The following is a 12,329-nucleotide window of genomic DNA, read 5'->3' on the forward strand; positions in this document are numbered from 1 at the left end:
CGGATCCAATTTGCTCCATTATAAATGCAGAATGACTTCATTGTCACTGATGGGTTATGCTTGGCTTTATGCAACTCTAACGGAGATCAGAATCTGGCCCGGTGAGATTTCTGCAAATGAGAAGCATGTGTTGCATAGACATCCTGGATATTCTGTCTCGCTTTCTCGCTGGGTGTAGCTGGGCTAATGACTGCCAGAAACAGTGCAGCTGAAATCAGTGCTAAGATATTAGGGTAGATGGGACTAAAGCATTTTCACCACCAAGTCATGGAAATCTGCTCAGCATAACCTGCATGGTGAAAGTAGTGACTAAGCCCTGGGTATGCTGCAGCTGACACCATTAGTACCATTCCTGCAGCTGCACCAGTATATCCTTGCAAGGAGGGCTGGTCCAGTGCTTAGGGGACTAGGCTAGGGCCTGGGAGATTGGCAGTGGGTGTCAAATCCCTGCTTTACTACAAACTGTGTGTGACCTTGGGCAAGTCTCTTAGCCTTTCTGTGCCTTGGCTATTAATTTAGTTGGTACCTACCAGCAGTTGAGTGGGAGGAGAAATGGAATCAGAGAGGCAGGGACATACTGTTTCTCATCAAGAGCGAACTGCCAGCTTCTACAAACAGCTCCTAATGAATCACCTTATAGCCTCTGAGTGGCTATGCTGGGCTGCAGATTTTCTCCATTCGTCTTCTCTTTGCAGACTGTCCCTTTTCTGGACTCCCTGAAAAACAAAAGGCATCATCCTCAGCTGGTGTAAATCACCACTGATTTCAGCACAACTATTCCCATTAATACCAGCTGAGGAGGATCTGTCCCAGAGAATCTCTAAGGAATTCCCCAGAATGGGAAGGGAATTTCCACAGGATGCAGCTATTATCTCATTATCTCTCTGCCCTTTTTCTCTATGTGCCAGTAGAGAATGCTTTGTTAGGAATATGCCAGTGGCCAAATATTTGAATCAACCCTCATGAGTCTGGCTGCCAGTGAGAAACTTTGGAGATCTTATTTCTCCTTCTCCTCTCCTCCACTTTTCACCTTTTCCCCTGCATCTCACATCACAATAGTATTGGGTGGAAAACCACTAAAATCTTTGAGAGTTCAAAACTTTTTCCACATCTGAATCAGGACAAAAAGTCAAAATCTCAATGATTTTTCCAAATCAGAAAAGGTTTATGTTTGCGTAAATCAAAACATTTTGTTTAATTTTTGACCTTTTCTTCTTTTTATAAAGCTCTCTCTTTTTTGACTGCAATTAGCTTAATTTTTTTTTTAAGATTGTTTTGGACCAGAAAACCAGAATTTTTCATTTTGAAAATGTTGAAACTAACCCTTTTGAAATATTGCTTGACATTTTGTCGAGTCATGAAATTCGTTTACACCGATCCTGTTTGTGAACGGTTTCACTGGGGACTAATTGGCATTTTTGATGAAAAAAAATTTTATTTGAAAAAATCCCAACCAGCTCTAATCACAAGGCTCAGGATGTGGCTACAACCAAAGACCTTGCCCCAGCCCCAACTGTAGCCCAAGCAGTGGGTTGTGGAGAAGATGGATTTCTTAGTATGCATTCAAATGAAACTGTATTGTGTTTGCATCAGTAATATCTACTGCAGAGGATGTTTAAAGCCCCTCTGCTGTTCCTGCGCGCTCCTGGATAGTGAGCACTCAAAACTCTACTGCAACATCCAGACGGAAATCGAGCGGAGGCAGGAGGAGCTGGGGAGCCTGAGCGAAGAGCTGAAGAGGAAGAAGGCCCACTTTGAAGATGTCTATAAAAGCCTGAAGGGCAAAGCTGACCACATGGACCAAGTGAGGACTGAAAACCAGGAGCTGATCCAAAACAGAGTTGAACACATGGTGAAGCTGATCCGAGAGAAGGAGCAGGAGCTGCTGGAGATGGTGGACAGGCAGCACCGCCTAGGGAACGAGGACCTGGAGGGGAAGCTGAAGCAGATGGAAGCTGTGCTCAAAAGGATGGGGGCTGGTGAGCAGCTAGTGGAGAAGATGCATCTCTACGCATCGGACCAGGAGGTGATGGACATGCACCCCTTTATCAAGGAGTCCTTAGAGGAGCTCATGAAGCTGCAGCCTCTGGCAGTGGGAGCCAGTGTCCAGGGTGGAGACTTCACCAAGTGTAAAGCCAAACTCCAGGCTCTGTTTGAAAGAGTGACTTGGGAGAAAGGTAAGACGCTTTCAGAGACCTGATCTATGTGGCTCCTGCTGGAGTGAGATGGGGTGGTGCTGGGTGGGATGGAGGAATGGCTGCATGATGCCTTGTCTGATTGACATGCTAGATGGTCCTCAATGTACCACCTGCCCTGCCTTGCTAACTACTAATTACTATACCTTGAAAATGGTGCAAGCTATTTTCCCTCTTAAAAAAGGCTCCCTGTGAAATCGGAGGAAGATGTTACACTTTGGGGCAGCTACGTTAAAACCCACAAAATATCAGTGTCTCTCAAGTGTCCAGAAGTTCTTTCCTCTTTGCATGATTGGCCCTCATTCAGCTAATGGTGCTCTAACTTTCAGGGTTCAGCCTCAGTCCCATTCCCCGGATCCGCCATCTCCCCATGCCATGGGTCCGTCATTCCCACCAGTGCAAAGTGTGTGGCAACAGCTCCCTTTCTGATTCTCTAGCCTTTTGCACCTACTGATGTAAAGGATGGCCTGAGGTGCAGGACAATGGAGAATCCAGCCTGTGCGCTCCAGTTTTGGGATTGCAATCCATAGCGCTCCGACGCAACTGGCCCCACCTGTCAGCTAGTTGGATGACTTAAGAGCTAGGAGTTGCCCCTTCAGAATAGGAAGCTGTGTCCCAAAAGCAGGGCCTCAGTGTCTCAAAGGACTCAGAACCGCCTCCTCCAGTTGAGGCCATTCCCATATCAGTGCAAGCCAGGTGGCAACTCTCTGCTCTGTTCGAAAGCAGGCGGCCAGATTCACCCCTGATGTAACTCCACTGCAGTCAGTTCCACTAGCAATGAGTTTGGTCTACAGGTAGCATCACTCACTGGTTTCTGCCTCATCTCCCCATGCAGATATGAAGACTGTTAGTGAGGATTTTATGATATGCTGGTTTTACTGCTGTGGTTCTGCTTGCTGGACTCCTGACTAAGATAGCAGGCATCTACGTCCTTGGCTCATCCAGAACCTAGCAGTCATGCTTCTGATAAGAGATAGGGAATCAGAATGAGAAGCAAGCCAGTTCTTACTGTTACAAGCCCTTCGCAAAGGCCACTTCCAGCTCAGCTGCTTGCAGGGCATGGGGGCACTCTGCTGACACTGTATTTTCACTGTCTCTGAGAACAGCCCCACCCAACTCAATCTTTCTCCTTCGTAGATGCTGCCTCCTGCGCTGCCCCAGCAGCTCCAGTGACTGAGATGTCTTCAGCTAAGGACTGGGTGAGAGGAGCTATTTGCATTTGCCCTTATCAAAGGGGTAGGGAGAGCTCCTCCCGTGCCAAGGGCTGGGGCAGGCACTGATTTTGTAGTTGCTTTCACCTGCCACACTGGCTGAGTTTACATGCGTGATGGGTGGTAAGGAGTGCTGAGCAGGACTAGGAGTGTGAGGGGGACGTGATTCTGCAGTGATGGGAGCATGGCTGCTGCGTCCCTCCCACCAAGTGCTAGGAGGAGAAAGGCCGAAGGAGGAGAGCATGGCTCTCATTGTGCTGAAGCCTGTGGGTGAGATTCTGTCCAGACACCTAATAACAGAGATCCCCCGGGGATCTTCACCACCATGCAGTTCTACTCTATGACATTCTGTCCTTGTCCCCATCTCCCACTCTTAGGGACAGGTCTGTTTCATGCTGCTCCCTTCATCTGGAAGAGTGCCCCATTCTGCCCAAATTCAGAGACCTCTCCCTCTTTTCTTCCACATCCCTTCTTCCCACCCCATTCTGTCACCACCCGCCACTCGCTGGCCAGGTGCTGCTCTGCCTGCTGCACCTCTCACTGGTTGGTCTCTGTAATGGGGTCACACATCCTATACTGAGCCTAGACAGAAAGGAGAGGATAGTCTTTCCTGCTTACAGGCAATTAGCTTGATCACATACCTGCATAGCTGCCAGAACTGCCAACCGTGGAGACAGGCAGCCACACCTGTGACCAACAGAGAAAATGACCTGGTATAACAGGGAGAGAACAGAGAGGCAGAAAGAGGTAGAAAGGCCTGAGATAGCCAAGGGGCTACAGACCCACACCAGGCAGCTTCTGAGAAAGCATCCAGGAGACAGAAAGAGAGTGCATACCTTGGAGTAGAAGGGCTGATAGAGTCAGTTTAAGGAGGGAGTTCATGAACTGATCTGATTGAAAACAAACTGAAGAGGGTCTGTTAGGAGAAGCTGGGACCCCTAGAAAGGCCACACAAAGAGGTGGTGTGTAGCAGAGTGGGTCTCTGCTCCGGCCCTGAAGGGGTTAAAACAGCCCTGGCAAGGGGGCCGTAGCTGGAGCCAGAAGCCTGGGCTGTATAAGAAGGCCAAGGGAGCCAGAAGCACACAGAGTCTCTCTCTGGCAGGGAGAGAGAGACAGGCCTGGCTGCTCAGGGACTCACCCAGGGACCTAAAGGAAGGCTGGGCAGGGGAAAAGCCTTAGGAGCTGGGAAGCCCTAGGCCAGCAACTCCCCAGACTGCAGGGCCTAATTCTAGGCCTTCAAGGTACTGGGCTTGCAAAGGTGGGTAAAGGCAGCCAGGCCAAACCCCCTTTGCCTGTGATGAGTGGCTGATACTGCAGTCTGCCCCAGGGCAAGGGGCTAGACAATGACTGGGCAGTAGCCAATACTGAGGCAAAGTGGGGATAGTGGGGTGGGGTTCCCCTGGGACGGGGGAGACCCAGTTAAAGGGGTACTGAGGTCCAGGGAGGGACCTGGGGCCAGCAGAAGACAGGTGGATCAGTGGCCTGCAGAGGGCGCTCCCTGGCTGGAATTGAGCTAATTCCCTGAAGCAACCAGCAGGAGACGCCATGGGGGTGAGTCCACACGTTCACATGGTGACATCCCATAAAGGCTGTAACCTCTTTTGGACCAGAGCCTGGCCTGGCTTTGTGCTTCACAAAGCGCTGTAGCCCAATGGTGGCCCTATATAAACAATTAAAGAGACAGAGAAGCACATTTGGATGGGTGGTCCATGAGGTGACATCGTGCCTTCATAATGTCAAGGAGAGGTAGTGTGGCCTAGTGGATAGAGCACTGGATGGGGATTCAGGAGATTAGGATTCTATTCTTGGTTCTGCGGCTGGGTGACCTTGGATATGTCACTTTCTCCTTTCTGTGCCTCAGTTTCCCCATCTGTAAAATGGAGATAATGCTCCTCTGTAAAGAGCTTTGAGATCTATTGATGAAATGCATCACATAGCAGCTAGGTATTCTAGTGCCATTGACTTCAATGGGTCTAGAATGTCACCCATAGGATTAGAGACCATTGGATCATCTCATCTGACCTCCTGCACAGCCCTGGCCAGAGCATTGTTGGGGCCTGTGCCAGTTTGTTATTTCCAACCTCTCCAGGGCTGCTTGCCGCAGCACATGCTCCCCACAGTTGAACAGGTACTATGGCACATATGCCCCCTTTGTTCAGCCAATCACCATTTAGTCCTGTACCTGGTAGTTTCTCACTATGACTCTAGCCAACTCTTTAGTGGTTGCTCCCTCTAGGGGTGGTGAAATGTCTAGTGACGCAGGACGCTGGTAACTATAGAAAAGGGTCAGCCGTCTCCAGCCCCTTGGGATTCAGACCCCTTTAAACCACAGCATTTAACCCCTCTGCTGGGGTGTGTAGGGGAACCCAGACCCACCCTCTCCTCTTGTTTCCAGTCCATGGACCCTATACGAAGCAGTTAGAACTGGTTTCTCCCAGCTGGCTTCCAGAAATTAAAAGGAACAATCACAAGAGTGAAATGCCTTCAAGCTGCATGGATGCTATTTAAAAACACCATAAGAGAGGTTCAAACTAAATGTAGACCACAAATTAACAACAACAAAACAGTAAGAGGATCAAAAAAGTGCCACCACGGCTAAACAACACAGTAAAAAATGTGGTAAAAGTTTAATTGGACAGGCCAAAAAAGAAATTGAAGAGTAACTAGCAAAAGACACAAAAACTAATAGCAAAAAAGTCTTAAGTACAGGAAGACTGCCAAACAATCAGTGGGGCCACTGGATGATCAAGGTGGTACAGGAGCACTCCAGGAAGTCAAGCCCCGTGCGGAGAAGCTAAATGAATTATTTGTACCGGACTCCCACACCTGAGCCATTCTTTTTAGATTACCAATCTGAGGAACTGTCCCGGATTTCGGTATCAGTAGAGAAGGCTTTGGAACAAATTTTTAAATTTAAAGTAATAAATCACCAAAATCAGATGGTGTTCACTCAAGAGTTCTGAAAGAACTCAGATATGAAATTGAAGAATTTCTAACTGTGGTATGTAATCTAATGCTTAAATCAGCCTCTGTACCAGATCACAGGAGAATTGCTAATGTAACACTGATGTTTTTTTAAAGGTGCCAGAGGTGATCCTAGCAATTACAGGCCTTTCCTACGCTGGCAAGTTACTGCACAGTAAAGCAGCTTTCTGCGGTGTAACTCCCAAGGTGTACACACCGCCAAGCCACTTAGTGCACAGAAACTCCTCAGTTGCAGCGTTTCAAAAAACCCACCTTGATGAGGCTGTGTCTACACTGACACTTTCAGTGCTTAAACTTTAGTCGTTCAGGGATGTGAAAAAAAAACCCCTGAGCGACAAAAGTTTTAGTACTGAAAAGCACCAGTATAGACAGTGCTTTCTCACCAGGAGCCATGTTCAGGGTGGGTTTTTTTTATTACCAGGAGAGCTCTCCCCCTGGTGATAAAGCATGATAAAGCATTTCTACACATCCCATGTCACAGGGCTGCCTCGGCAATGTGGGTAGTGTAGACATATCCTGAGAGTCCTAAGCCTTAAAGCACAGAGGCCCCAGCATTGTATACGCAGTGTAAACACATTAGAGTGCAGAAAGCAATCAGTTGGCCTCTGGAAATGTCCCATAATCTCTCAAATGACCACTCTGCTCATTGTTTTGAACTTGGCTGCCCTGGAGACATGTGCCCCTCCCCTTTCAAAGCTCTGTTTCTGACAGCCATTGCATGCTGTGTTGATCTGCTCTGGGACACAAAGCAAACCATTGATGTGGAACACTTGTGCTGTTGAACACAGAGGCAGGTTGGGGTGTGTGGGTATGTCTACATCTAAAATTTTGCAGCGCTGGTTGTTACAGCTGTATTAGTACATCTGTATAGGGCCAGCGCTGCAGAGTGGCCACACTTACAGCAACCAGCGCTGCAAGTGGTGTTAGATGTGGCCATACTGCAGCGCTGTTGGGCGGCTTCAAGGGGGGTTCGGGGAACGTGAGAGCAAACCAGGGAAGGAGACCAGCTTCGCCGCGGTTTGCTCTCGCGTTCCCCGAACCCCCCTGCAAACCGCAGGGAAGGAGACCTGCTTGCACGGAGATTTGGGGAACGCGAGAGCAAACCGGGGAAGGAGACCAGCTTCGCCGCGGTTTGCTCTCGCGTTCCCCGAACCCCCCTGCAAACCGCAGGGAAGGAGACCTGCTTGCACAGGGGTTCGGGGAACGCGAGAGCAAACCGGGGAAGGAGACCAGCTTCGCTGCGGTTTGCTCTCGCGTTCCCCGAACCACCCTGCAAACCGCAGGGAAGGAGACCTGCTTGCTCGGGGAACGCGAGAGCAAACCGGGGAAGGAGACCAGCTTCGCCGCGGTTTGCTCTCGCGTTCCCCGAACCCCCCTGTAAACCGCAGGGAAGGAGACCTGCTTACTCGGGGTTCGGGGAACGCGAGAGCAAACCGGGGAAGGAGACCAGCTTGATTACCAGAGGCTTCCTCAGGTATGCTGGGATACCTGCTTATTCCACGGAGGTCAAGAAAAGCGCTGGTAAGTGTCTACACTTGATTACCAGCGCTGGATCACCAGCGCTGGATCCTCTACACCCGAGACAAAACGGGAGTACGGCCAGCGCTGCAAACAGGGAGTTGCAGCGCTGGTGATGCCCTGCAGATGTGTACACCTCCTAAGTTGCAGCGCTGTAACCCCCTCACCAGTGCTGCAACTTTGTGATGTGGACAAGCCCTGTGTGTGAGAGAGAGAGAGAGACAGAGACCGATTGCTGTGCGGAGGAAGGCAGGGGCTGATGGCGGGGGTTCCCCCTCGCCCTGCCTCAGAACTTGTTCCTTTCTGCCGCTGTCTGAACTTAGAAGACAGCAAGCTGACACACTCACTGTCCTCCAAAACACACTGTCTCTCCCCCCTCCATACACACATACACACACACACTCCCTGTCACACACTCTCCCACCCCACCCCCCACTTCAGTTGAAAAGCAATTGGCAGTGTTGTTGGATGCCCATGGAACAATGGGATTGGGAAACCTGCATCATGTGATGCTGTGTCTGCCCCATGAAGCATTGTGAACCCTTCCCAAAGCACTCTGCAGCTAGTTTACACAGTGGGATAGCTACAATAATGCACTGCTCTCTTTGCCATTGCAAGTGTTGCTAATGTGGATGTTCTCCACTGTCACAAGGAGCACAGTGTGGACACACAACAGCAGTTTAATTCCAATACTTTAATAAAAGTGGTATACCCTGTTGCGCAGAAACTTGCCATTGTAGAAATACCCACAGGCTTGTAAGCCTAACTTCAGTATCAAGCAAACTGGCTGAAACTATAGTAAAGGAGAGAATTATACATGAACGCAATATGTTGGGAAGAGTCAACCTGGCTTTTGCAAAGGGAAATCATTAGAATTCCTTACATGTATCAACAAGCATGTGGACAAAGGTAATCCAGCTGATATAGTATACTTGGACTTTCAGAAAGCCTTTGCCAAAGTCCCAAACCTAAAGCTCTTAAGCAAAGTAAACAGTCATGGGATAAGAGGGAAAGTCCTCTCATGGATCAGCAACTGGTTAAATGACAGACAACAAAGAGTAGGACTAAATGGTCAGTTTCAGGAGAGAGGTACATAGTGGGGGTCCCCTCAGGATTTGTACTAGGACTAATGCTGTTCAGCATATTTATAAATGATCTGGAAAAAGGGGTAAGCAGTGAAATGGCAAAGTTTGCACACAATACAAAATTACTCAAGAAAGTTAAATCCAAAACTGACTGTGAAGAGTTACAAAGGAATCTCACAAAGCTGGGTGACTGGACAACAAAATGGCAGATGAAATTCAATGTTGATAAATGCAAAGTAATGCACATTATAAAACATTGTCCCAACTGTACATACAAAATGAGGGGAACTAAATTAGCAGTTACCACTCAAGAAAGAGATCTTGGGGTCATTGTAGACAGTTTTCTGAAAACATTTGCTCAAGGTGCAGCAGCTGTCAAAAAAGCTAACAGAATTGTAGGAACCATTAGGAAAGGGATAGATGATAAGACAGAAAATATCATAATGCCGCTACATAAATCCATCTTGGTCACCCATCTCAAAAGGAGATTAAGAGCTAGGAACAGCTTCTGTATGAGAAGAGATTAAAAAGACAGTGAGTGGTTGCCTTAGAAAAGAGGTGACTAAGGAGGGATATGATCGAGGGCTGTAAAATCATGAATGGTGTGGAGAAAGTGAATAAGGAAATGTTATTTACTCTTTCACATAACACAAGAACCTGTGGTCACCCAATGAGATTAATAGGCAGCAGATTTAAAACAAACATAAGGAAGTACTTCTTCACACAATGCTCAATCAACCTGTATAACACGTTGCCAGGGGATGTTGTGAAGGCCACAAGTATAATGGTGTTCAAAAAAGAATTAGATGAGTTCTTGGGGGATAGGTTCATCAGAGACTCATAGACTTTAAGGTCAGAAGGGACCATTATGATCATCTAGTCTGACCTCCTGCACAATGCAGGCCACAGAATCTCACCATCCACCCCTGTAACAAACCCCTAACCTATGTCTGAGTTATTGAAGTCCTCAAATTGTGGTTTGAAGACCTCAAGCTGCAGAGAATCCTCCAGCAAGTGACCATGCCCCATGCTGCAGAGGAAGGCAAAAAACCTCCAGGGCCTCTGCCAATCTGCCCTGGAGGAAAATTCCTTCCCGACCCCAAATATGGCGATCAGTTAAACCCTGAGCATGTGGGCAAGCCTCACCAGCCAGCACCCAGGAAAGAATTCTCTGTAGTAACTCAGATCCCCCCCATCTAACATCCCATCACAGACCACTGGGCATACTTACCTGCTGATAATCAAAGATCAATTGCCAAATTAATTGCCAAAATTAGGCTATCCCATCATACCATCCCCTCCATAAACTTATCAAGCTTAGTCTTAAAGCCAGATATGTCTTTTGCCCCCACTACTCCCCTTGGAAGGCTGTTCCAGAACTTCATTCCTCTAATGGTTAGAAACCTTCATCTAATTTCAAGTTCAAACTTCCTAGTGTCCAGTTTATATCCATTTGTTCTTGTGTCCACATTGGTACTAAGCTTAAATAATTCCTCTCCCTCCCTAATATTTATCCCTCTGATATATTTATAAAGAGCAATCATATCCCCCCTCAACCTTCTTTTGGTTAGGCTAAACAAGCCAAGCTCTTTTGAGTCTCCTTTCATAAGACAGGTTTTCCATTCCTCTGATCATCCTAGTAGCCCTTGTTTGTACCTGTTAGCCAAGATGATCAGGGATGCAATCCCATGCTCAGGATATCCCTGGCCTCTGACTGCCAGACGCTGGGAGTGGATGACAGGGGTGGATCACTTGATAATTGTCCTGTTCTATTAATTTCCTCTAAAGCATCTAGCACCAGCCATTGTCAGAAGATAGGATACTAAGTGAGATGGACCATTGGTCTCCCCCAATCTGGCCATACTTATGTTTTTATTCCTTCCCTGGACCACTCCCTACCTTGCCACTCAAGTCAGCTGTTTCCCAGACTCATGTCCCGTGATCCTCTTCCTCTGGAGGTCCAACTACCTGGGCTGCCTCACACCCAGGCCCCTGCACTCAGTGGTTCCTCAGCCTCTCTCGCAGCAGCTTCTCCCTTTCTCTCTTCCCAGCTGTAGCAGGCCATCAGTCAGCCCAAGCTGAGGAAGCAGCTCCACAGAGTCTTTGGATCTGGCCCCTGTAATGTCCAGATTAGAACTCCGAAAAGCTGACCTCAGATACCCACTGGCCCTTATTAGCCCGAATGCCAAAGGCTCCTTTTAATTGTTCCTTTGTGCTTTCTCCAGCCAGGGGAGTTCACTCAGCTCAGGACTCGAGAGCAGCACCTGGTTCCCATGCTTACTGGCAACATCCAGGAGACGCACTTGGGCATGGTAAGTTTCCTGCTGATTATGGAAAATTGAGCTCTGGCTTGCCAATGACCCTCCCTCTCCGATCCGGACCTGAGTTCATGGGGGAGGAGCCTAGCGGCCAGCAGAGCAATTGGACCAAAAGGTACAGCAGATGGTTGGGCTATGCTGATTCCCACCAGCACGTTGTATCTATTTGATTGCCTCCCTGTAAGTCTCTGCCTTCTTGGCCTGTAATCTCTTTAGGGCAGGGATTGTGTCTCCCTAAGTCTATGTGCAGAACCAAGCATAAGGGAGCCTGTCCCTGGTATGATGAAGGTATTTTTCTCCTCCCTGAGGGGTATCAGGGTCTCTGCCCCTTACGCCACCTGCTGGAGGCATCCCCCAGGGCCCCTCCAAAAATTGGACAAACCCAACACTTCTGGTGGTCTCTGCAGGGCAAGGTGGGGTGCAAGTGGGGTGGAGGAAACTCGCACGACTGCCTCCTGCCCAGAGTCTGTCCTGTGGGTTGAGAGAGGCTGGCACTCAGGCCCCAGATTCACTACAGCGCTCCGTAAAGTGCACAGGGAAGAGAAGAGGGTGTCACTGGTTGTGGCGTGGCAGCTTCTAGGTCCCAGGCACAGCCCAGAATCCCATTGTGCTACACATGCACTGTACAAATGCAGCACAGAGACATGGCCACTGCCCCAAAGAGCTCACACTCAGTACTCTGACCATGTAGGGCTAGACTGCCCTTTGCACTCACCCTGAGCTTGTGGTCATGTGCGCAGGTTACTATCCCAGCAGTACCCCCGGGGCGTCACGGTCCCTCCCGTAGCCTCCTCTCTTTTACCACAGCCCTGAGTAAGGTGCAGTTTTCCTTCCCTACTGCCCTGGGAGCCCAGCCAGCGTCAACTGGAGCATGTGGAGTGGGGCAAAGAAGGGTCATAACTCTGCCCACTCCCTATGCACTCCACCCACCCCCTGCAGGCAGCATGTGGCATTGGAGCCCAAACCCAGGGAGATGGATGACAGAGCAGAGACCTCACTTCCCAATAACAGTCCAGC

At 48.9% G+C, this 12,329-nt stretch overlaps 1 protein-coding gene across 3 annotated transcripts in view; it reads left to right on the forward strand.

Moving 5' to 3' along the window:
• PML (promyelocytic leukemia) overlaps positions 1-12,329 on the forward strand; it is a 39,844-nt gene that overhangs the window by 5,809 nt on the left and 21,706 nt on the right. For all 3 annotated transcript variants that reach the window (XM_030545597.1, XM_030545596.1, XM_030545598.1), the window contains exons 3-5: positions 1,594-2,177; positions 3,333-3,394; positions 11,220-11,306. In XM_030545597.1, coding sequence (XP_030401457.1) covers positions 1,594-2,177; positions 3,333-3,394; positions 11,220-11,306 — 733 coding nt within the window. The remainder of the gene's footprint in view (positions 1-1,593; positions 2,178-3,332; positions 3,395-11,219; positions 11,307-12,329) is intronic.

The sequence above is a fragment of the Gopherus evgoodei genome, unplaced genomic scaffold, assembly GCF_007399415.2.
Source record: "Gopherus evgoodei ecotype Sinaloan lineage unplaced genomic scaffold, rGopEvg1_v1.p scaffold_38_arrow_ctg1, whole genome shotgun sequence".
Lineage (NCBI taxonomy): Eukaryota > Metazoa > Chordata > Testudines > Testudinidae > Gopherus > Gopherus evgoodei.